This window comes from Polypterus senegalus, chromosome 6, assembly GCF_016835505.1.
Source record: "Polypterus senegalus isolate Bchr_013 chromosome 6, ASM1683550v1, whole genome shotgun sequence".
In the NCBI taxonomy this organism is placed as follows: Eukaryota; Metazoa; Chordata; class Cladistia; order Polypteriformes; family Polypteridae; genus Polypterus; species Polypterus senegalus.
Genome location: NC_053159.1, coordinates 97,539,476 through 97,563,936, shown reverse-complemented (window position 1 = coordinate 97,563,936; position 24,461 = coordinate 97,539,476). Strand labels below are relative to the sequence as shown.

The 24,461-nt window shown below is 37.3% G+C and overlaps 1 protein-coding gene across 1 annotated transcript in view; it reads left to right on the top strand.

Annotated features, from left to right (window-relative positions):
* Positions 1 to 24,461, top strand: part of rasa4 (RAS p21 protein activator 4) — a 116,328-nt gene that overhangs the window by 49,253 nt on the left and 42,614 nt on the right. The window contains exons 5-12 of the mRNA XM_039756614.1: positions 53 to 182; positions 3,633 to 3,714; positions 4,080 to 4,214; positions 7,120 to 7,211; positions 23,198 to 23,315; positions 23,479 to 23,632; positions 24,159 to 24,223; positions 24,309 to 24,421. Of these exons, the coding sequence (XP_039612548.1) occupies positions 53 to 182; positions 3,633 to 3,714; positions 4,080 to 4,214; positions 7,120 to 7,211; positions 23,198 to 23,315; positions 23,479 to 23,632; positions 24,159 to 24,223; positions 24,309 to 24,421 (889 nt within the window). The remainder of the gene's footprint in view (positions 1 to 52; positions 183 to 3,632; positions 3,715 to 4,079; positions 4,215 to 7,119; positions 7,212 to 23,197; positions 23,316 to 23,478; positions 23,633 to 24,158; positions 24,224 to 24,308; positions 24,422 to 24,461) is intronic.

The window sequence follows — 24,461 nt, the reverse complement described above, 5'->3', positions numbered from 1 at the left end:
TGTCACATAATAAAATGCACTTAGAAATGTATGCTTCTTTTCTATTTTTCAGGCTTGGACGGCTGGCTAAACTTAACTGAAATTGACCCAGATGAAGAAGTGCAAGGAGAGATCCACCTTCAGATTTCTATCACAAAAGAAGAGACATCCAGGAAACTACGGTGCCATGTCTTTGAAGCCAGGTTGATGTTCTTTCTGTATATTTCATAGAGCAGCAGATTAAAATATAGCTGGTGATTTTCTGTCAAGGATAAGATTAATGAATTTAAGGTTTTGGCCTAGCAATGCATTTTTTTCTTTGTCTTCATGCTCACTTGTTGAAGGTATTAAAACAACCTTGCCATTAAGAACATAAAGTAAGAATCCTTAATGATAAGCAAATAATTTTTGCTTCAAGTGGATACTACTTAAAGGAATCTTTGATGGAGACACATTTAAGACAATGACATAACATGGCATTCTGAAACCAGTTTAATCCAACTGAATCTTGTATGTAAGAGTTTACATTTCAAAATTTAATTTAAACTACAATTGTATTTCTTCAAGCAAACTCATATGTTATATATATCATGTGAACGGAACCCGGGCACAGACAGGCAGACATGTTGTATTTCCACCACCACACGTTTATTTACAAATATTTACAGTCCAAAGTACACACGCAACTCCCCAAAGTCCTGGCCACACAACGCCTTACTCTCTTCAGGCCGCCTCCTTGCCTCCTTCAGCAAGCTCAGTCCTTCCTTCTCTCCCGACTCCAGCCTCGAACTAAGGGAGGCGGCCCCTTTTTTTCACACCCGGATGTGCTCCAGGTGCTTCCCGGCAATCTCCCACCGACACGCCCCCGTGTGGCGGAAGTGCCGACTGTACTCCCAGAAGCACTCCGGGTGTCCCTGCTTCTCTTCCCCCCAGCACTTCCTGGTGTGGAGGAAGTGCTGAGGTCCAGGGTTCCCAAGGCCCCCAAATTTTCGGGCTACAAAGCTTTAAACGCCAATAGGCAATGAAACACATTTACTAACAGCATTACTAACTGCTGTTTAGTGAACTTCACTTCACTCTTTGATTTAGTGAAGTTGCATTAAAGTGTGATTATTGGAAATCATTACAAATCACTTCTTGTGCATAAACCTTTGTATATAAACACATATTTTATTTTGATTTATATATTAATATGTTATTATAAACATTGATGCTGCTATGTAAAATGTTTATACTTAGTAAAGTAAATTGAGCAATTTCAAGAGATATTCAGTACATTCAGTAGTCTTTCGTCTTGTTATAATGGTATATAATAGGAAAATAAAGTATATGTATGTGCAATAGAGGAGGTTAAATATTTTCTTTTCTAACATAATTTAGCAATTGTGCTAGAAAAGCTAGAAAGTTGTGGAAAAAATACCTCTGAAATTTCATGTAGATTTCCTGAGAAATTAAAAAGAAAAAGGGGAATTTGTGCCTAATATTCAACTATAACAAATTTTGTTTGAAAATTGTCCTTTTTGATACGGGGCACATTTTCTTTTTAATTGCATACATTTTTTGATTTTGAGTGAATGTCCCCAAGTCCACATCAGCTGGAAACAGTACAACTTCAGGTGATTTTCTCCTGGTGCAAAGCACTTGTGTGAATTGTGTTAAAAATCTGAGCAGTACAGTTTAGTCTCTCATCTGGCATGGTTCCTTATTCTTTCAAAAGTAGTTATGGAGATAGTTGTTGCCAATTATTTACAGTACCATGAGTGAATGATTACTCAGATGTTTCCCAAGGATCAACTTTATGTCTAATTTTGTTTCTTGTACATTTACTGAAGGCAACACAATTTCTAAGTAGTTAACTAATGCCTTACATTTCCAGAGTCCTGGGTTTGAATCGTATGTGTCTGAATTGGGTTTTCCCTAGTACCCTTGTTTTCTTCTCACATTCCAAAAAATGTAAGTTTACAACTCTGAATTGGGCCAGAATGAGAGCATGTGAGTCTGTAAATGTGCTCTAAGCTGGATTTGTGCCACATATAGATTTTGTTACTGTTTTGGAACCAGTGCTGCTATGACAGATGCCATCTCCTTGTGACTTTTAGCTGGATAATCAGGAAAAACAGTGGACCGATAGACAAAAATTATTTTCAGTGTAGAAATTATTAATAAACAAGAAGATACCACCCATAGATGCACTAACAACAGACATGAATAAGAGTTTCATGGAAATTTTCAATGCAACTGCTAATTGACTATAATGTGATACTGTTTAGCATTTAATTTAACAAAACAAGTAACATGTGAGTAATTACTACAGCCTAAAAAAGTACAACTGGGAGACAAAATGCTCTGGATCTCAGAGTCAGAACATGGAGATATGGTGTATATACAGTAATGAGAGTGGCAGTCATGGTGAAAACCCTACAGCAGAATACAAAAATGGCAAGCTCAGAAGAGGTCAGGGTGCCTAAATCTCTAAACAGACTTAAAAGGGAAGTCTCCAAGGATGTAAAGGATGGCAAGGATGTAAAAATTTTCCTGACTGATAGAAGATAATCCCATCTCAGGAACAGTAGGATTGTGTTGTCCTTTTAAGGATGAGGGTATGGGGAGTGGAATGGGAATGGTGTTACCCTTTTAATTCAGATAGCTCAAAAGCTTCATAAGAGACCTGGTACTTTAAGGATTACAGAGAACTCAAGAGTCAGAGACTTCAAATGTCACTAGTGTTGTGTAAGTGTGTGCATGTACATTCAGTTTTGATTCCTTCAACAAGTGTTAACAAGGAAGTAGCATCATAACACATGTCAGTTTCTGCACAGAACACAAACAATCACACATCAGCTGCTACTGAGCCCATTTACATTAATCAATCAACCTCACAAAATGTGTTTAGATTTTGTGGAAAAAACACCATTTCCTAAAAACAGTAAGCGACCACCACACTGAACTTACCTTTCCCCAGGCTCGAACTGAAACACAACAGTTATTTGTAAGCAGGATAACTTGCTTCACATCTGCATCATCCATTTCGTAAACACCCTATTTGTATTATCCATAATTTATATTTGTTGTACCATGTATACAGAGTATATTGTAAGGAAGCACATTTGCAAAAATAGCCTCATGTTTATGAATCAGACTTATTTGGTGCATATGGTATTTGTCTATTTGTTTTGTATGCATTATTATGGCAATTAAAACAGCTAACATTCCATGTTTTACAGTAATTATTAATGCTGTAGCAAATGTATATCAAACTGATGCTGTTAGATATGACTAATTAAAAATGTTTATCTGACACGTCTTTTTTTAGAAAACATCATATTTTAGTACAGCCAGGTTAATTGTTTTGTTGGTGATCTCATACTGAGTCAACAGAACAATTTGAATATTGAGTCTGTTCATTGCCTTAGCTACTAGAGTCACTGCCTGCAAAATACAAAAAAATGCTCAAACCTTTCCAATGGTAGTTGTATAACCTAGTAATTACATGTCATGCTGTCTGCTTCTGGAAGAAGTAGTTTATTTATGCAATGACAGGCAACAAAAAATGAAATGCATCAGCACCTCTGTTTATCAATAACAGTCCTAGCCAGTAGTTTACTTTGACCAAACGCTTATCTCATGTGTCTCTTTCATTCAATGTTTTTCAGAGATTTGGCGAGGAAAGACCGCAATGGTGCTTCAGACCCTTTTGTGAGAGTGATGTACAATGGGAAGATGTACGAGACCACAGTAAGAGGAGTGGGGGAGGTTGTGCTTTTATTTTTTGGGAGTAGTTGGAATATATGGTCCACTAAATATTGGTACTTAACATGATACAGTTGCTTCCTTTTCTCATTGTTGCAACCCTAGATATATTAAGCATTAATGTCAAAGAAACTACTTTTTGAGAAAAAGTGTAACAGATTACCTTTATAGATATTTTTTGTGAAGTAAACTAGATGTAACAATTGTAGCAGTGACACTGTTACTAGAGTACCGACTAGTCTTTGTTCTAATTTATTTACTTTTATAAATGAATTTAATTTGTTTTTATTTTAATGCAGGTGGCTTGCCTCACATCTGTTGTTTATCCATCTTCGCTTTGTATCATACAGGTGGTGAAGAAGTCATGTTACCCACGTTGGAATGAGAGTTTTGAGTTTGAAATAGATGAGACGTTTGCAGATAACACACTGATTGTGGAAGTATGGGATTGGGACCTGGTCAGTAAAAATGACTTTCTGGGCAAGGTGAGCATAACAGAAGTACACAACCCTGACTAGAAGCTCCTAGTGTCAAAGCTGGCCATCAAGCTTTATGTATTTTATCATATTGTGCCTCCTTCATTGAGCTGAGAGGGTGGCACGATGAACAAAACTAATATGAACAAATATGGGATGAAAGTTCTTCTGCGACCTTCATCTAATTAGATCTTCTTTTTACCGTGTTGCATAAGTCCTGCCAAGGACCTATAATGATTTCATCTTTTGCTCCACAGACAAACCATCTGATTTGAATAGTGGTATCCTCAGAATTACCAATGCTTAGGCCCATATCCATTGCATTATCTACACACATCACCAACATATTTTTTCCTTTGTGCCACAGCCAGTTACTGATAATTGTAATCACTTGCAGTTACGTGCTATATTAAAAGTTACAACCTTTAAGAGTTGGTGAATTCTGAAGCTTTTTCAGGATTTTTGTAGACTTTGTGTGTCCTTGCAAAATGATTGAAATAGGCCTATAGCCAGTGCAGTGGGATAACACACTGTTACATCAGTTTTAACTGATAAGGTAGGTTATTGAGGTTTAATATTTCACTGCCAAAATGGAAAAGGTATCACCTATGCCACAGGACAGTTACATGCCAGTGGATCCAACCTTGATGACCTTCTACCTTCTATGACACTGCCTATACCACCTGTTTCATGTGCCAACCCTGTTTGCAACCTTTTTATCTAAACAGACAGATGGAACTGGGCTTTTAAATTCATAATTGTTTTAACATTTCCCTTTAAATTACCTTTTCTTCTTGTTATTTTCTAGATTTGTTTGTTCTTTATGGATAAGAGTGAGGCTGTGCATTATTGTAACATTTATAATTTTATCAATCTATTTCTTTTTCTTATATTTATAATAATTTTAGTAATTTAATGTGTGAACAGGTTTGTTTAATTTAGTTGTTAAAACAATATGTATAGTTAAAAGTCAAGGCAGGAAAAGGTATATGGTTAAATATTTACTTCTATTCATTTATTTTCTGAACCCTCTACATTCATACACCTATTAAAGGTTAGGAAACTGTAGGTTTCTGTTTATCTTCAAGTTTAAAAAAATAAAATAAAATTAGGGTACAGATTTGGGGGCATTAAAGAGTATAAATGTTGGAGGGGAGTTTGTAAGAGTGGTCTCCAGGAGAAGACCAAATCGAGAATAAAATCGAGCTTGCCTTTAATCTCTCAAAAGGTCAGTGGGGGTGAGTCATAAAGAAAACAGCATAAAAGGTACTCTAATGGGTTTTTTTTTCTCTTCTTTGGATGGTTCGTATCTATTTTCCAAATTTCTTGTACTCTCTGTGAATTCTTAGCTTTCAGGAAGTGTAACATAAACATTAATCAAAATCGGCACCGAACAGCTACTGAGGTTCATGTATTTAGAGAGTTCTTGCGCTTGCATTCATATGATAACTTCATAAAATGTTTCTTATTAGGAAATGATCATTTGCACATTCAGAGATTGTTCTTTTCTGATTAATTTTTGATTCATTGTTCTTCTGACAGGGCAGTATAATATCATTGTTCAGTATAAAGACCTTAGTCAGAGATTCTTATTTTTCTTCCTCCTTTCAACTCTTCTTTTTTGTCATTCTAGTTATGTGTTCAAACCATAGTGTAAGTGTATGTGTCTGTGTTTGTGAGAGTGTGTATATCTATCTATCTATGAACTATCCACATAAAACACAAAATTTGGACCCAACCCATAATCTCCACCTGCAACTCTAAGTCAGTTTAAAGTTGGCTTTTGAACAAGGAGGTTTCTGTTCTGCTGTTCATTACTTGCATGCGTCATTCTAATGTAATTTATCATTTCGGCTCTGTCAGCATACATGTTTCTGTTCTTTTTAGCTATTATAAATTATGTGTAAAGGTGATTTATTATAGTGGCCAATAAATAACGGTGCCAAAGCATTAAATAAAATCATAACAAAAATAACAGTATGACATTTAAATTAAGTTAAAAAGTTATAAATAGCATTGGCTGTGATTAACTAGAAGGCTGAATTTATTTTGTTTTAAATTGCAGATAAATGCCATTCTCACAGACCATATATATGTGTGTCACTGTCTCTTTTCTTTTCTTCTTAGTTCTGTTTGTGCTTAATTATTGTTTGGCTCTTTATCTAAATCATTAAATCTCCAAACAAAAATCATCCATTCATCTTCTGAACCCACTATTCTGTAATGCAGGGTCATAAAATTCATGGATCAGTCTCAGCGGTACTACCTTTAGGGCAGAAACCAACTTGACCAAGATTCCATTTCATCACAAGGCCCACTAACAAACACAAATGCACACTAACACATGTAAAGGCAATTTAGAGAATTAACCTAACTTGCAAATTTTGGTTGTGATAAGAAACCACAGAGGAAACTCTCACAAAAGGTTTATTTTGCAGTATTTCTTGGCCTTCTATTAAATGCCATTTTATATTAATGCTTAATTCTAATTTCAGTGCTTAAATCCAACCTGTTTTGAGTTTTGTTTAAAGTTAAGCCATTCAAATTGAATATTTATACAATACGCAATATAATTTACATCATTCTTATTGCGGTGGTTTAAACTACTTAGTGTTCCTCAATCTGGACAGCAATTGTTAAGAATGTGATGATTTTAGTATCTTAAACCATCATGTGTTATAAAATACTCTGATTCTATTCATAATATATTGTTCCTTCAGTATAATTGTTTTGAAAAGAGAGTTGTGGTGCCTGCTAATTATAAGTCCTTTTCTAAATTAATTCAGTCTTATTCATTTTGTTTTATATAGCATTGTTCAAAGGCGCAGAGTGTTTGCACAAGTTTATAATTAAATCTTTGTATATGTGGAGGAAAGTGTGGTTGAGTCAGTGGTATTTCCTGTTTTTTCTACAGGTGCTTTTCAACATCAGCAAGCTTTGTTCCATTCAGCAGGAGGAGGACTGGTTTCGGCTGATTCCAATTAAACCCAAGGAAAGGGAAGATGAGTGAGTCACTCCCACTCAGTATTTACTGGGCACAGCTAGACAGCATCTGCATGAGATGAAACAAAATATGTTTTGTAAAGGGAGACATAAAGTAGGTCAGTTAAGTGCTTTATTAGTTTCTCACAAAAGTGTATACTTTCTATTTCTTCACACAATTATGAATTTATGCCTTATAGGTAATATGATGTCATTCTGTTGGCTGTGGTACTGCTTCTTTGGTGTAATTATTGATGAATTAATAAATATCTTGTTTAAATTAATCTAATTAAATAATCATACTGGATTAATACTGAAAAAGCATAAGACAGTATATATTCCTCATATTTTAAAACCTAAGGCAAAAGCACCCTAGCAAGTCAAAATATTCTGACCAAAAAGTATTGGTTGTCTGCTTCTATATACTGTAACTGCAAAACTTGGAGTTGCCTTTGACCAAAGATTAGTGGCCCATTGTATTAAATATATTTATTTATGTATTTTTGTTAAAGTCAGAATACTACCTTGTTATTGCTTTGTTTAACTGTATCCTACCATTCACATTGACTGTTTTTTACAACTCTGACTGGCCCATTTCCGTAACTCAGTATACTTTCCATCTATAATTGAAGGTACCAATTGTGGCTTAGAAGCTTATATTTATTAGGGCTAACATTTCTTCATTTAACTACCTTTAATCTTTGGCATTGAGTCAATATTTAAGTGTTGTTCCATCACAATACACTTTACAGAGCAACAAGATTACAATAAAAACTACAATAAAATCAAGAATAATAAATGCAATTGAAAAGTACAGCAGGGACAGATGCCTATGAGGAAATAGGAAGTATACATGACTATTTTTTATAACCTGTTCCACTAAAAGGAGCTTTAAATGTTAAAATATAAATATTTAATATAAATAGAGTAGGATTCAATTTTGGAAGAGTAAAAAAGAAAACATAACAAGTACTAAATGTGATATCCGATAAGACTTTTTTTTTAAATGTGTTTTATTATTCTCTATGTACAGTCTGTTTTTGTGTACAAGGTAAGTAAAGTAAGGAATCAAAAGCATTAATGAATTTCTAGTATTAAAAAAGAGTACAACATAAAAAAAGTACATGTGGTTCTGATACTGACTTATTCCATACTCAGCTTAAAAATGAACTGTGTGTTTCATAGCTAAAGTATAGTAATTACTAGCAGCTAGTCAGAAGCCATCCATGAACTTAATAAAATTAATAATGATTCTTCTTCTTTTGGCTGCTCCTGTTATGGCTTGCCACAGGGATAATTTTTTTCCATATCTACCTGTGATTTGCATCTTGCTCTGTTACATCCATCACCTGGATGTCCTCTCTCTCCACATCCATAAACTTTCTCTTAGGCATTTCTCTTTTCCTCTTGCCTGTCAGCTCTATCCTTGGCATCATTTTCCCAGTATACCCAGCATCTCTCCTCTGCACATGTCCAAACCAAAGCAATCTCACCTCTCTGACTTTGTCTCTCAACTGTCTAACCTGAGCTGGCCCTCTAATATACCCATTTCTAATCCTATCCATCCTTGTCACACCCAATGCAAATATTAACATTTTTAACTCTGCCACCTTCAGCTCTGTCTCCTGTTTTTCGGTCAGTGCCACCGTCCCTAACCCATATGACATAACTGGCCTCACAATCATCCTGTAGACATTCCCTTTCACTCTTGCTGATACTTGTCTGTCACAAATTACTCCTGACACTCTTCTCCATCCATTCCATCCTGCATGCACTTTGTCTTTTTCACATCTCTTCCACAACCCCCATTACTCTGTACTGTTGATCCGAAGTATTTAAACTCATCCACCTTCACCAGCTCTACTCTCTGTACCCACACCATTCCACTGTACTCCCTCTCATTTACACACATGTATTCTTGTTCCTACTGACCTTCATTCCTCTCCTCTCTAGAGCATATCTCCACATTTCCAGGGTCTCTTCAACCTGCTCCCTACTGTCGCTACAGATCACAATGTCATCAGCAAACATCATAGTCCACGGGAACATCTGTTTAATCTTGTCTGTCAACCTATGTATCACCTTATATTTACTTGCGATTGCCTTTTTAAATTTGAAAAGTGTGTTATACTTCTCTGCAGTGGGCTGGTGCTCTGCACGGGGTTTGTTTCCTGCCATGCACCCGATGTTGGCAGGTATTGGCTCCAGCAGACCCCCGTGACCCTGTAGTTAGGATATAGCAGGTTGGATAATGGATGGATGGATGGATGGATGTTATACTTCTGCATATTCTACTGTGAAGCGGTGCACTGTTTTAATAAAAATTGCTCTTTTTTAACTAAAAAAATCACAGTTTGCAAATGAAAATGTATTCAAAGTATTTTTCAAACATAAAAAATGAAAGTGAAGATTACAGTTTGTGCTGTAAGTTAATGTATACTTTAATTTGCAGAACAAATATCACCTCTAAATCCCTACAGCAACAATGGAGGTATAACTATTTACCACTGGATGTTTCGCATCAGTTCTTCAAATAATATAAATTACCTATTGGAACAGCCACAAAGTGCATCCCTTCATTATTCTTATTTTTGTGTAAATTAGAACTTTATTGTTTAATTTTTTGGCCTACTTGACATTGTTTTTGCTCTGAGAATGGCCCCAGATTGTTTATTAATTTGATGATTTTAAAGTACAAGTAACATTCCTTGTTTTAAAACAAAGTTTCACAAATTCTGGAAGAAGCCAATTGTCCTGTATAAATTATGAGTTTTCATTTACATTGGACTAAAACTATAATCACTGTTTAAAGTAACTGCTACACATGTACATGATTTTGAGACTCAGCTGAGAAATCCAGGTCAACATGCAAAAAACAGCTATTAAAAAATTAAAAAATAAAAGGCATACAAAGTGCAGCACCTGAGTTTTAAAGTGAGTTGTAAAGTGCGTGAAAGATAATGAATATCATTTTCACAAGTTAAAGAAGCTACTGTTTTATCTTGGTAGAGTAATATATATATATTGCTCTACTTTCCCCTATTGTATTATTAATATGTAGCCTTAGAATGCCTGATCTCACAGACTTACCACTGTTTATAAGGTATTATTGTATATAACTTATCCCCACCTTCCCTTCTATATCTATAACCTCAGGCAATTAGATGTAGTAAAAAGACAAGCAGGAGTTAAGTTACACATAAAATAATGTATTATTGATAATATTCATAAATAATAAAAAAATGCAAAGTACATTTGAATATTGGCAACCATACAACCTGATAAAATAGTGATGTGTAATTCAGGTGGCACACAGACTTGTAGTTACTTCAAATGTCTTTTGTCATTGGTGCTGAGCTATCAGCCACATGTCTGTTCTAAATGGCTGCAGCTGTGCTCTTGATTGTGTTGTCTTCAGTTCATGGTGTGATGGTCTTCTTTATCAGATCAGTAAGAGAAAGATACTTCTACATCATCACAGGTTAGCAAGGGATATGCTTCTTCATCATATGTTGGTTAGAGAGAGAATGTGAGGTTAAGCACGTACATTTATAGATGTTCTCTCCAATTCCTAGAGACCAATAGGACATCATGGTACTTAGAGGCCTCTAAGACAAGCCAATTCCAAACAGCCATACCTCAGTCCAATGGGTGAAATAAAACATCTTAACACCTGCCCACCAAACCATATGTTAAACATCCTGCCTTAGCAGGATTTTTCTTTAGCAGAGAAATACTCATCAAACTGGTTTAAGACACATCCCCCCAAATCCTGTCGTAAAATTAGTCGTAAACGGGGGGGCAAACACAACTACCTCTCACCAAAGTAACACAAAATTACATTGCTTTGCCTATATTACTAATAAAGACATACAAAACATTTATCAAGTTATATGCAAAATCTTACATCACAACAGCTACCTAGTAGGGCAAAATACTAAGGATTGTTTCAGTTCTGAAAGCATTACAACAATAAAATATTACTATCGCAAGGAGGTGATGACACTTAAAAATCAATACACGTCATAAAGCTTTTATGTGGTGCAAATGCAATTACATATTCAAATAGGAAAATCCTCTTTTGGTTGCAGAGGTGCAACAAAGACTAACTAAGTTTACTTTTATTAATATTTTAAGGCCATCAATTGAGACACTATATTAATAGTCCCTGTCCCACTGTTTAAGCCTTTGCACCATCTGTATCACAGTAGTATCACACGGTCCAGATGATTTTCTAACCTATGTAAAACAACCTATTAGGTCCTTGTGCTGTCTGACACTTGTCATACTAGTCCATGCCTTGTTTTTTTTTTTCCTTGACTATTTCTTCAACTTTCCTTAATATTTTCTGCAAGTGCTAAGTGTCACACCAATCTACATCCCATAGTGAAAGTCAAATGGAAAAATAGCCAGTGACAATTGCTGTTAATTGAAGGGTAATATACCCCTTAACTAAAGTGAAAAGCTTCCATGTGTTAGTATCAAAATAAGATATCATAATCACAAATAGATATACTGTACATAAACATCCAAGAAATTGCAGCAAAGTTTTTTGTCATTTGATAATGTCCAATTATGTACTTTAGATCCTGTTAAGAGTATTTGTATCTCAGATTTGACAGACTGTTCTGCTGTGAAGTCTAATACATTAAACTCATTAAACTGTCTTTACTTGAATTAATTTAAAATAAATACAATAGTAAGAACAGCATTCATATCATTTCTCAGCCTATCCCCCTATTAGTTAATCCATCAGGGCTATATCAACACAAATTATGCATTCCAACTCCTTTCCTTAATATTTGATGCTAAACTTTCTTTTTTTCTAGTGTATCATACTACGTTTAAATAGATTTATACTGATATTCACTACCTTTTCCCTTTTAACTGGATTTGGCAGAAGATAGGAAACTGTTTTCTTCTGTTTACCAGAGGATATTATGTTCTTATGCTCACATTCAGGGATCTAAGATTTGGCATTTTGAATCAGTAAATCCCACCGCTTATGACCTTATGATAGACAGGTATTGCAGTTTCAGAGCTCTGTATGACAAACAATCCCTGTTCCATGGTGACAGGCTATTGTATAAAAGGTAAAAGAGCTACATTAAAGGATTTACTTTTCCTGCACAGTAAAATTCTCAAATGCACACTAAAATTCAATAGTGAATTTAAAGCACATACAGTAACATCAATTTTTATATACCAGTTAATTAAATCTTTCTTTGTAAATTACTGTATTTGGTACTCAAGAGACAGATTTTTACATGTTGTGATAATAGTATCTCTAATATCTGTTTGTGTATGACAGCCTCAGATTAGTCATACAGTAACGGAAGACAGCATTTCTAATGACATCAGGCTATGAGAGCATATGAAGAAATATCTGATTTAAAGGGTGCTCATTCTTCCAAATATTCTTTTAATAAAGGTGCAATAATAGTAGATATTGCATAATTTTACACAAATACATTGATAAATGATTTTGTACACAGTGATTTCCCATCTTTTTTCCATGTGTTTATTGTTAAATTCTGAAAATGTGATTTTTCTTGTCTACATTTATGTAGAGTTTTGTGGGAATTATACTTGCTGAACATGTCCTTTACCATGGCTTGTATAGCAGTTTAAAAAAGTGATTACACAGTTGTATAATTTTGTTAATAGTTTTTGTTTAATAGTTTTTTAAATAGTTTTTTTACAGTGTTTAATACAATATATTCAAAGAATGGACATAACCACTAATGAGTGAGTTAAAGTTACTGTCTGATTTGCTTGAGGTGGTCCGTAATGATTTTTATATCACAATTTCTGTCCAAAATGTATACTTTTATTATTTTAACATGACAAAGAAAAGTACCTTTTTATAAGAAAAGATAATTAAACAAGTTTACTGTATGTTACGTAGAGATCGTTCTAATCCAGAACCAAAAAATGAAACATTAACAGTGCAAATGTGTAAATTACAATTAAAATATTTCCTTAATGCTTGTGAACAGGGTTTGGCTAAATTTAAATACCTCCTTTTTGAGAAAATTATCAATAATTATTCTATTCTGTTGTATTTTAGTTTACGTGTATGCATGCAACACAAACATACCATATAGCACCCTAATTTTAACTGTGTAAGAAACAAAATATGAACAGTAAAGAAAACATTATTTTTAGTAATGAATAATGAAAATATTTGACTGGCATTTTTTAAACACAGATAAAACAGCAAAAGTAACTTTTCTGAACTTTTCTTTAAGAGTAATCCTTTTATGATTATCCTTTCACACAATATACAGTTTTCAGAAATAGTTTTTCAGAAAATTCTAAAAAGATTAGGGTGGCAAGTTGTTAGAAATGTTCTAGCTGCATTGGGGCATAAATCAGTAATCAAACCTGGTGAGGGAGCAAGTCAGTGGAAGGGTCCACTTTCACTCACCCCAACTCACATAGGACCACTTTGTAATCAAGATCTTTTCTAACATGCACACTTTTAAGATAGTCAGAGAAAACCAGAGTATCTGGAGTAAAAGCACAGCCCCAAAGAGAACATTTACACTGTACACTAACAATGACTAGATGTTTGATGTGAGATAGCAGCACAAATCACAGTGCTACTATGCTGCTCTCCTATTTTAATATTAAAATTAATTATATTTAATTAATGTATAACTGCTTAATTTCTATGACATGGGGAAATCCAGTGTTGCAGAAGAATATCTGTGAATTAGTGCTGTTAAGAACTTTGCAGAGAATAATAATGAAGGAAAGAAGATACAGTTAGGTCCATAAATATTTGGAAAATAATAATAAACTCCTGGGTTGCTTTTGCTGTATGTTTTGGGTCATTGTCCATCTGTATCATGAAACGCTGCCCAATCAATTTGACTGCATTTAGCTGGATTTGAGTAGACAGTATGTCTCTGAACACCTCAGAATTCATTCGGCTGCTTCTGTCCTGTGTCACATCATCAATAAACACTAGTGTCCCTGTGCCACTGGGGGCCATGCACGCCCAAGCCATCATACTGCCTCCAATGTGTTTTACAGATGATGTGGTATGCTTTGGTTAATGAGCTGTTCCACGCCTTCTCCATACTTTTTTCTTGCCATTATTCTGGTAGAGGTTGATCTTGGTTTCATCTGTCCAAAGAATGTTTTTCCAGAACTCTGCTGGCTTTTTTAGAAGCTCTTTAGCAAAGTCCAATCTAGCCTTTCTATTCTTAAGGCATATGAGTGGCTTGCACCTTGCAGTGCACCCTCTGTATTTTCTTTCATGCAGTCTTCTCTTTATGGTAGACGTGGATATCAATTCGCCTACCCCCTGGAGAGTGTTATTCAATTGGTTGGCTGTTGTGAAGGGATTTCTCTTCACCATGGAAATGATTCTGCGATCATCCACCACTGTTGTCTTCCGTGGGCGTCCAGGTCTTTTTGCGTTGCTGAGTTCACCAGTGCTTGCTTTCTTTCTCAGGATGTACCAAACTGTAGATTTTGCCACTCGTAATATTGTAGCAATTTCTCAGATGGGTTTTTTCTGTTTTCGCAGCTTAAGGATGGCTTCTTTCACCTGCATGGAGAGCTCCTTTGACCGCTTGTTGTCTGTTCACAGCAAAATTTTCCACATGCAAGCACCACACCTCAAATCAACTCCAGGCCTTTTATGTGCTTAATTGATATGACATAACGACGGACTTGAACACAGCTGCCCATGAAATAGTATTTGAGTCAATTGTCAAATTACTTTTGAGTCCCTGAAATTAAGAGATTGTGTTAAAAAAATGCTTTAGTTGCCTCACATTTTTATGCAATCGTTTTGTTCAACCCACTGAATTAAAGCTGAAAGTCTGCACTTCAACTACATCTGAGTTGTTTCATTTGAAATTCATTGTGGTAATGTACAGAACCAAAATTAGAACAAAGTTGTCTCTGTCCAAATATTTATGGACCTAACTGTATATATCAAAAGATAATATACCACTTTCATCAGCCACAACATTAAAACCACTAACAGGTGAAGTAAAAAATATTTAATATCTCATTACAAATGCACCTGTCACAACATGCAATATTTTGGCAGCAGCTGAACAGTCAGTTCTTGAAGGTGATGTATTGGAAGCAAGAAACAGGGCAAGCGTAAGGATCTCAGTGACTTCGTCAAAGGCCAAATTGTGATGGCATGACGACTAGGTCAAAACATCTCCAAAACCACAGGTCTTGTGGGGTGTTCCCAGTATTCGGTGGTTAGCACCTAACAAAAGTGATCCAAAGAAGGACAACTGGTAAACCAGCGACTGGGTCATTGATGCACGTAGGGAGTGAAGTCTAACCTCTGTGGTCTGATCCCACAGAAGAGCTACTATAGCCCAAATTTCTGAACAGCCTAATGCTAGCCATGACGGAAAGGTGTCAAAACACATGGTGCATCACAGCTTGTTTCATATTGGGCTGTGTGATCAGAGTGTCCATGCTGACCCCTGTCCACCACCAAAAGCGTCTATAATGGGTATATATAGTGCCAGAATTGGACCATGGAGCAATGGAAGAAGGTAACCTGGTCTGGTGAGTCACATTTTCTTTTATATCATGTGAATGGCTGAGTGTGTGTACATAGTTTATCTAGGGAAGAGATGACAACAGGATGCACTATGGGAAGAAGTTAAGCCAGCAGAGGCAGTGTGATGCTTTGGGCAATGTTCTGGTGAGAATCCTTGGGCCCTGGCATTCATATGGATGTTAATTTTACACATAAAGTACCACTTACCTAGCTTGTTGCAGACCATCTACATCACTTTATGGCAATGGTTTATCTTGATAGCAGTGGCCTCTTTCAGCAGGATTGCGCACCCTGCCACTCTGCAAAAATGATTCAGGTTTCATGAACACAACAAAATGTTCAAGGTGTTGACTTGGCTTCCAAATTTCCCAGATTTCAGCCTTCTTGAGCATCTGTGGGATGTACTGGAAAAACAAGTCCTATACATGGAGGCCCCACCTTGCAAATTACAGGGCTTAAAAGATCTCTTGCTGAGCTCTTGGTGCCAGATATCACAGAATACTATAAGAAGTCTTGAGCAGTCCATGCCCCGACAAGTCGGATCTGTTTTGATGGCACGAGCTGGACCTATACAATATTAGGCAGGTTGATTTAATGTCGTGGCTAATCAATGATGTCAAGTAGTTTGGGGACATAAAGTATTAGAGCTAATATTACTAATCACATATTTATCAGAAAGCCCAGTTTGTAACTGCTTCTAAAAAATTAGTCCACAATGAGACATAATGAATTTATTTTGAAAGTGCTGCTTAATGTTAGAATTTGTCCTATTTTTTGTACTCACTAATCTTTTTGCCTCTGCCTGTAATAACCTCTAAATGATAGCATCTCAGTAAGTAGTAGAAAATCTCAGTTAACTCAGAACCTGCGTTGGATTCTTTTAGTTTGACCAGATATTTATTGTTCCATTAATTATTTGAAAGGTAGGGTCAGATTTCTGCATATTTACAGTACCTCATTCTTTCTAGGTGCTATTGTTTTTTATAATAAATCTTCCCCTTCATGATGATGAAAGTGCTGGCTGTCTTATGTCCAAACATATTTTTGCCTCAGATTAGGATGACACTGCCTTAGGCAGAAAATGCCATCATATCACAGTTCAGCAGTGACATTCTTTTTCTTCAGATACAGGCTACTGTGTTTGATTTGCACCTGAATTTCAAAGCTCTTTCTCACACTTTGAAACATAGCAAGAGACATTAAGCTGAGCTCAGTAAATGACATGGAAACATTGTTCGCTGTAATTCAATGCAGCTGCTAAAGGCTTTTTCAAAATCCCAGTGCTCTCCATTGGGCACATTAACCAATTCATCTGAGCAGGAAAACCCAATAAATTCTACATGTTACTGCTGTCCTGGAGATTTGAGCAGATCATGGTTTGTAAGATTACCAAGAGGAGATTTCAAGTTGTACAGCTAATTTTGAATAGAAAATGTGGTGTGTCTTTTCTTCCAGCTCAGTATATTAATGTTATTTAGAGAGATAGAGAGATAGAGAGATGGATAGATAGATAGATAGATGGATAGATAGACAGTACACATCATAATAAGAGTTTGCCCAGGGTTTGTTTCCTGCCTTCCGCCCTGTGTTGGCTGGGATTGGCTCCAGCAGACCCCCGTGACCCTGTAGTTAGGATATAGCTGGTTAGATAATGGATGGATGGACTTTTAAAAGCACATCAAGTAAAGAATGCTTTAGGTGTCCTTCATTAACCTTGACAAACCTATGATGCATATATATCAGAACATCCATCCATCCATTATCCAACCCGCTATATCCTAATTACAGGGTCACGGGGGTCTGCTGGAGCCAATCCAAGATAACATTGTAATTTCTTCCGATAAATCTTCAATTCTCTCTCTGAAATACGTAATATCTTTGGCAGAATCCATTTAATCGGCAGTAGTAAGCATTTTTCTAATTAATTCTTGTGCTATCGATTCACCAATCAGTAACTAGAGGGCGTGTTAGAGCCCACCCTCTCAACTTTGATGAGTGAAACTGACAGTTTTATTTCAAGCCGTATTTCATGACGGTTTGCAGGAATGTTACAGACAAAATGAAATAAATAAATAAGCAACGAAAAACATATTTCGTGACACATTTATTTATTTATGCTCTCATTTCATGACATATTTATTTATTAAGGCTGTCATTTCATGACACATTTATTTATTTATGCTCACATTTCACAGTACTTTTATTTATTTACGCATTTATTTATTTATTTCATTTTGTCCGAAATATTCCTCCATACCTGCCACCCCACCTTGACTTCTCCCTGAATGAAACCCCTTTGAATATGCAAATAAATATAAATAGCCCGTTATGCTGAACGTTTTGTGATTAGACAAAGGCAAATGCACAGAAAAGAAAAAAAACTTTAGTGAATGTGAAGGGGAAGCAAAGAAAAACTTACTATTAGTTGGCTTAAGCAGTTTTATAAGCAATAAAAGGAAAGGGATGGAGTGATACAGTATGGTGGAAACACTCAAAAGTTCAAGTTCAGAAAGTTGCACATTGCCTGAAATAAAAAAGAAGCGGTCAGCTATCAGAGGTCACTATAAGTCGAGGTGAAAAAGCAAGTCGTAGCCCACCATCAGAGTGTCATACGGAACTGTATTGGGGCACAAAGAAATAAAAAAAAAAATTGGGACACCAATTACACCAAGTGGCTGTGCAGATGCAGCATGTGGTGTAAATGTCCATGATGGCGGCAAGAGAGACACCGATGATCTTCTCAGCTGTCTTCACTATCTGTTGTAGGGCTTTGCAATCCCTGTCTGTGCAATTTCCAAACCAGACAGTGATGCAGTTGCTCAGGATGCTCTCTATGGTTCCTCTGTAGAATGTTGTTAGAATAGCTGGTGGAAGATGGGCTTTACTCAGCCTATGCAGGAAGTAGAGCCACTGCTGGGCTTTCTTGGCTAAAGAGCTGGTGTTGTGGGACCAGGTGAGGTTCTCTGCCAGGTGGACACCCAGGAATTTGGTGCTATTGATAACCTCCACAGTTGAGCTGTCAATGTTCAGTGGCAGATGGTCACTCTTAGTCTTCCTAAATTCAACAATCAACTTTTTTGTTTTGTCTCCATTCAGAGACAGGTTATTGGCTTTACACCAGTCTGTTAACCGCTGCACCTCCTCTCTGTATGATGACTCATTGTTGTTGCTGATGAGACCCACCACAGTCGTGTCATCGGCGAATTAATGATGTGATTAGAGCTGTGTGTTGCTGCACAGTCATGAATCAGCAGTGTGAACAGTAATGGACTGAGCACACAGCCTTGAGAGGCTTCAGTGCTCAGTGTGGTGGTTCTGGAGGTGTTGTTTCCAATCTTGACTGACTGAGGTCTCTCAGTCAGGAAGTCCAGAATCCAGTTACAGAGGTAGGTGTTCAGTCCCAGCAGGCCCAGCTTTTCCATCAGATGCTGAGGAATGATCATGTTAAATGCTGAGCTGAAGTCGATAAACACCAATCGAACGTATGTGTCTTTATTGTCCAGATGAGCAAGAGCCAGATGGAGAGTGGTGGCTATTGCATCATCTGTTGAATGGTTCCAGCGATAAGCAAACTGCAGGGGGTCCAGTGAGGGGGGCAGCAGGGTTTTGATGTGCCTCATGACAAGCTTCTCGAAGCACTTAATAATGATGGGTGCGAGTGCAACGGGACGGTAGTCATTGAGGTTGGACACTTGTGACTTTTTTGGCACGGGAACTAAGGTGGTGGTTTTAAAGCAGGTTGGGATGATGGTGGTGCTCAGGGAGATGTTGAAGATGTCAGTAAAAACGTCTGCCAGCTGGTCTGCACTTTCCCTTAGTACTCTGCCAGGAATATTGTCTGGTCCTGCTGCCTTCTGTGGGTTAACTGTTCGTAGAGTATTTCTCACATCGGCTACAGTCTGATCTAATGCCTCGCCACTAGGAGGAGACGTGATCTTCCTCATCACCACGTTGTTCTTTGCTTCAAACCATGCAAAGAAGTTATTCAGCACATCTGGAAGGGAGGTGTCACTGTCACAGGTGGGTGGTGTTGTCCTGTAATTAGTGATAGCCTGGATGCCTTTCCACATGCTCCATGCGTCTTTGTCATGTAGAAAAAGTCCATGGATTCTCTGGGCATGTGCACGCTTTGCTGCTCTGATGGTGCAGGATAGTTTCACCCTCGCTGTTCTCAATTTCGTCACCTTCCATGAAGGCAGAGTCCCAGGTCCTCAGTAGAACACGCACTTCCTCTGTAATCCACGGTTTCTGGTTGGGGTGCAGTTATGTACTTGGAGACAGTGACGTCATCAATGCACTTCTTGATGTAGCTGGTCACTGATGAGGTGTACTCCTCCAAATTGATACAGTCACTGTTGGTTGCAGCCTCTCTAAACATATCCCAGTCAGTGCACTCGGAACAGTCTTGAAGAGCAGAGATGACTTCTGTTGGCCAGGTTCTCACCTGCTGCAGAACCGGTTTGGTGCGTCTGACAAGCAGTCTGTATGCTGGAATTAACATGACAGATATGTGACCTGAGTTTCCAAAGTGGGGGCGGGGCTCCGCCCAGTACGCAGCAGGTATGTTTGTATAAATAAGATCCAGCATTTTTGTCCTTCTCGTTGCAAAGTCCACAAACTGATGGAATTTAGGGCGCACTGACTTGAGATTTGCGTGATTGAAATCTCCAACGATAATAACCAGTCCATCCGGGTGTGAGTTCTGTATGTCTGTGATGGCGCTGTACAGTTCCCAGAGCGCTTCCTTAGCATTAGTGCTGGGGGGTATGTAAACTCTGATTTTGTGGATGGTGGTGAATTCCCGAGGCAAATAAAAAGGTCTGCATTTAACAATCACAAACTCCTCTAGCGGTAAGCAGTAGCTTGAAACAAGCACAGAGTTACTGTACCATTCTGTGTTGATATAAACACACAGACCACCACTGCGAGTCTTACCGGACAGAGTATAATTTCTGTCAGCTCGAAACGTGGCTAGCCCATCTAGCTGAATGACGGCATCCGGAACTCTGTCGCTGAGCCAGGTTTCCGTGAAAACAAAGACACAACAGTTAATAAACTCACGCTGGGTAGTTCACTGGAGTCGGATGCATTCCAATTTATTGTACAGCGAGCAGACATTATAAAGTAATAGGAACGGGAGCGTCAGCGGGCTAGGATTAGCTTTTAGCCTAGCACGGACTCTCGCTCGCTTCCCGTGTCTCCGCTTCCTTGTGCACTGCTTCCGTGTGCATCTTCCTCAGCCATTGGCATTAGGCAACGCCAGGGGCTGAAGGTCCGGTTCTTGGAGCAGACCGAGGTCACACAGATTGTCCTAAAGATCATTTTTTCCTGTTTTTATATGAATATCGGTAGCAGAGCAGCGTCTCACACTGATATACATGGACACTAGATGTTCTGATGTCCATGTACTACTGAAAAGCAGAAAAAACAAAATAACAAATACTACATAAAAACACTATTTTGGTCTGGAGAGGCCGCTGTGAGCTGCCGCCACACCGCCTACTGTCTCCACAGGATTGTTCCTGCCTCCCACAAGAGGCTTGCTGGTACATTGGTCCTGTGTTGTGCAGTCCCAGCAAGCATCAAGCACAAGGCAGGACCAAGTTCAAATAGACTTCGGCATGGCTGAGTGGAATCCATGCAGATACTGGTGGTTTTCTTTAGGCATATGTGCTATAAATGTCCTCCAGGGCTGGAAGCTATATCTCGATAATTCTCTGCTCTCTTGACACAATCTGCCGTAGAGCCTTCCAATCACCTGCTGTGTATGTGTGATACTACAGACACATACAATGGCTTGAAATACTCTGAGTGGTGCACTGAGAGTATCAATGCTAAAGCAGCTATGGTATTTGGAATAGTTAGTTCATACCATGCACCATTATATTGGTACAAAATGATTACAATCAAATGAATTAAATTTGTAAATAATATGTAGATCATTTCGGTATATTTCATAAATCCCATGTCACTGATGCAAATCTGAAAAAAAGGGAAACCACACAGTAACAGTAGGACTGCTTTGACACTGGGTACTGCCTGTTTGCAGAACTGAGCAGACATTTGCATACGCAAGGGGGGGAGCTGCAATTAGAATGAGCGTGGTTTTACACCAAGTTTAGTTTTTATATATCACAATGTGAGCACGGAAACGGGTGTATGCAACTTTTCTGTGTGTACGCACCATTTATACATGAGGCCCCAGGTTATTAAAAAGGACATAGCAGCACTAGACAAAGTCCATAGAAAAGTGACTAGGCTGATTACAGGGCTACAGGGGATTAATTATGAGGAAAGATTAAAAGAGCTTAGCCTTTTCCACTTAAGCAAAAGTAGATTAAGAAGAGATATGAATGAAGTGTTTAAAATTATGAAGGGAATTAGTGGATCAAGACTGTTATTTTAAAATGAGTTCATCAAGAACATGGGGTCACAGCTGGAAACTTAAGGGTAAATTTCTCACAAACAATAGGAAGGTTTTCTTTAAGCAGAGAACTATTGACACTTGGAATAAACTACCAAGTAGTGTGGTAAACAGTAGTTCTTTATGGACTTTCAAAACTAGACTTGATGTCTTTTTAGAAGTATTAAATGGATAGGAACAGTGAGCTTTGTTAGGCTGAATGGCCTTTTCTCATCTAGATTGTTCTAATGTTCTAATGACACCACTGAGCAAATTCCTGTACAATGACAGACAAAAATGTTGAACGGATCAGCCAGAAAAGGTGATGTTCTTGAAGACTTAGCATTTAAAAACGCCAAAGATACATTAACAGAGTTGCTGCTGGAGCAGTGCATAATGCATTATTGTTTATTATATATATTTTATGTTTATTATATTTCTTTACAGTTAAGATGATGTATTGTTATTATTATTAATTATTATTATTATTTTTATGGTATGCATGGTAGTGCTGCTTCCTCACAGTAAGGAGCCCGGGGTTTGCTTCCCGGGTCCTCCCCTGTGAGGAGTTTTCATGTTCTTCCCATTTCTGTATGGGTTTCCTCCTGGTGCTCTGGCTTCATCCCACTGTCCAAAGACATGTAGGTTAGGTGAATTGGCAAGGCTAAAGGGGCCCTAGTGTGTATCTGGTGTGTGTGTGTTTGCCCTGCAATGGACTGGCACCCTGTCCATTGTTTGTTCCTGCCTTGGGCCGTATACTAGCTGGGATAAGTTTGGTTATTTGGACCACATTAATTCTTTTGGCACTTTACCTTATGCTAGAACTATGGCTCCTCTGGGGTTTGTTTTTTATGGGTTTTTTTTTCCCTATTGCCTCCAAGTCTTTGATGATGTCATGTTAAGTATTTGTTTGAATTCTTCTATTATTTGATTTGTTTTCATTTAATTACTTTTATGCGTTACATTCAGTCAGCACTATATTAAAATAAGTATGATGAAAATCAACCCACAAGAAATTTTTATGTAATTATATAAGCATATTTTATTAATTTATTTCAGAGGTAATTTAGGATCATTGCGTCTGCAGCTGAAACTCCGTGATGAAACAATCCTCTTTTCCAACTACTATCAGCCCCTCACTGAATTATTATGCCAGGCTGTGAAGACAAATATTAATGTGAGTGGTTTTATTAACTATTTTTATTTTAGCAGCTCAAAAGTAACTTTGGAATTGCAATCTTCAAAAGCATGACTTTCTCTGAATTACTTCAACAGTATAATTGGGCAATTTGACATTCTTCATTTTGCATCAACCTTGATTAGCTATTGTCTCTCTACAGTGCAGCCAGTCAGATTTAATCAGGTTGATTGATGAGACCACCACTGCAGAAAGCCGACAAGAAGTGGCGACCAATCTTGTCAAGCTTTTCCTAGGCCAAGGCTTGGCCAGAGAGTTCTTGGATGTACTTTTCAAGCTGGAGTTAACAAAAACCAGTAAGATTGCTATTCATAGTGAAATTTAAGTTTAAGACAGTGAAGGAGGTACCACTGGGCCTTTGCAACTCAGATCCTACTACTCGTTCTCCTTCCTAACCATTATTAATTGATTTATTTAAATGTGAGATTTTTAATCTACACTTGCTTCTTTATTTTGAAATCAATATAACTTTATTGTTGTAAATAAACCGCATCTATTCAGTCCACCCATGAAAGCAGGTTATACCTCCCTGCTTCCAGTTCTTGCCACAGAAATGGTTGACCACCCATTGGGAAAGCAGGAAATCCACACATTCATATTAACAGGTTATTCTTTGTGCCCATGATCTTTCAGTTTTGGTTATATAAGCATAAACCATATATTTCTGTTTATTAGCAGTCATTTACATTGATGCATATTTATGTTTATTTAAAACTGTTGATGGTAGGTCTTATTTAATAGAAATTGGTTTAAAAAAGAATATTTGAATTTTTAGAATGGATCCATGAAACATTTTCTTGTATTACATTATTCTTTTTCTAGGTGAACCAAATACACTATTTAGAAGTAATTCTTTGGCATCAAAGTCAATGGAGTCCTTCTTAAAGGTAACATGGCTACTAGTGCTTTTTGTTCTGTGTAACAAACCTATGTCTCCCATAGCATTCATTGTGTTGCTTGGCTGCTTTGAAGGTGGCTGGAATGCAATATCTGCATCATGTTCTAGGACCTACAGTCAGCAGAATTTTCGAGGAAAAGAAGTATGTGGAACTTGATCCCAGTAAAGTGGAGATCAGAGAAGCAGGGTAAGTTGAGGGCCTTTTGTATAATAGTAATTTCCAGCTT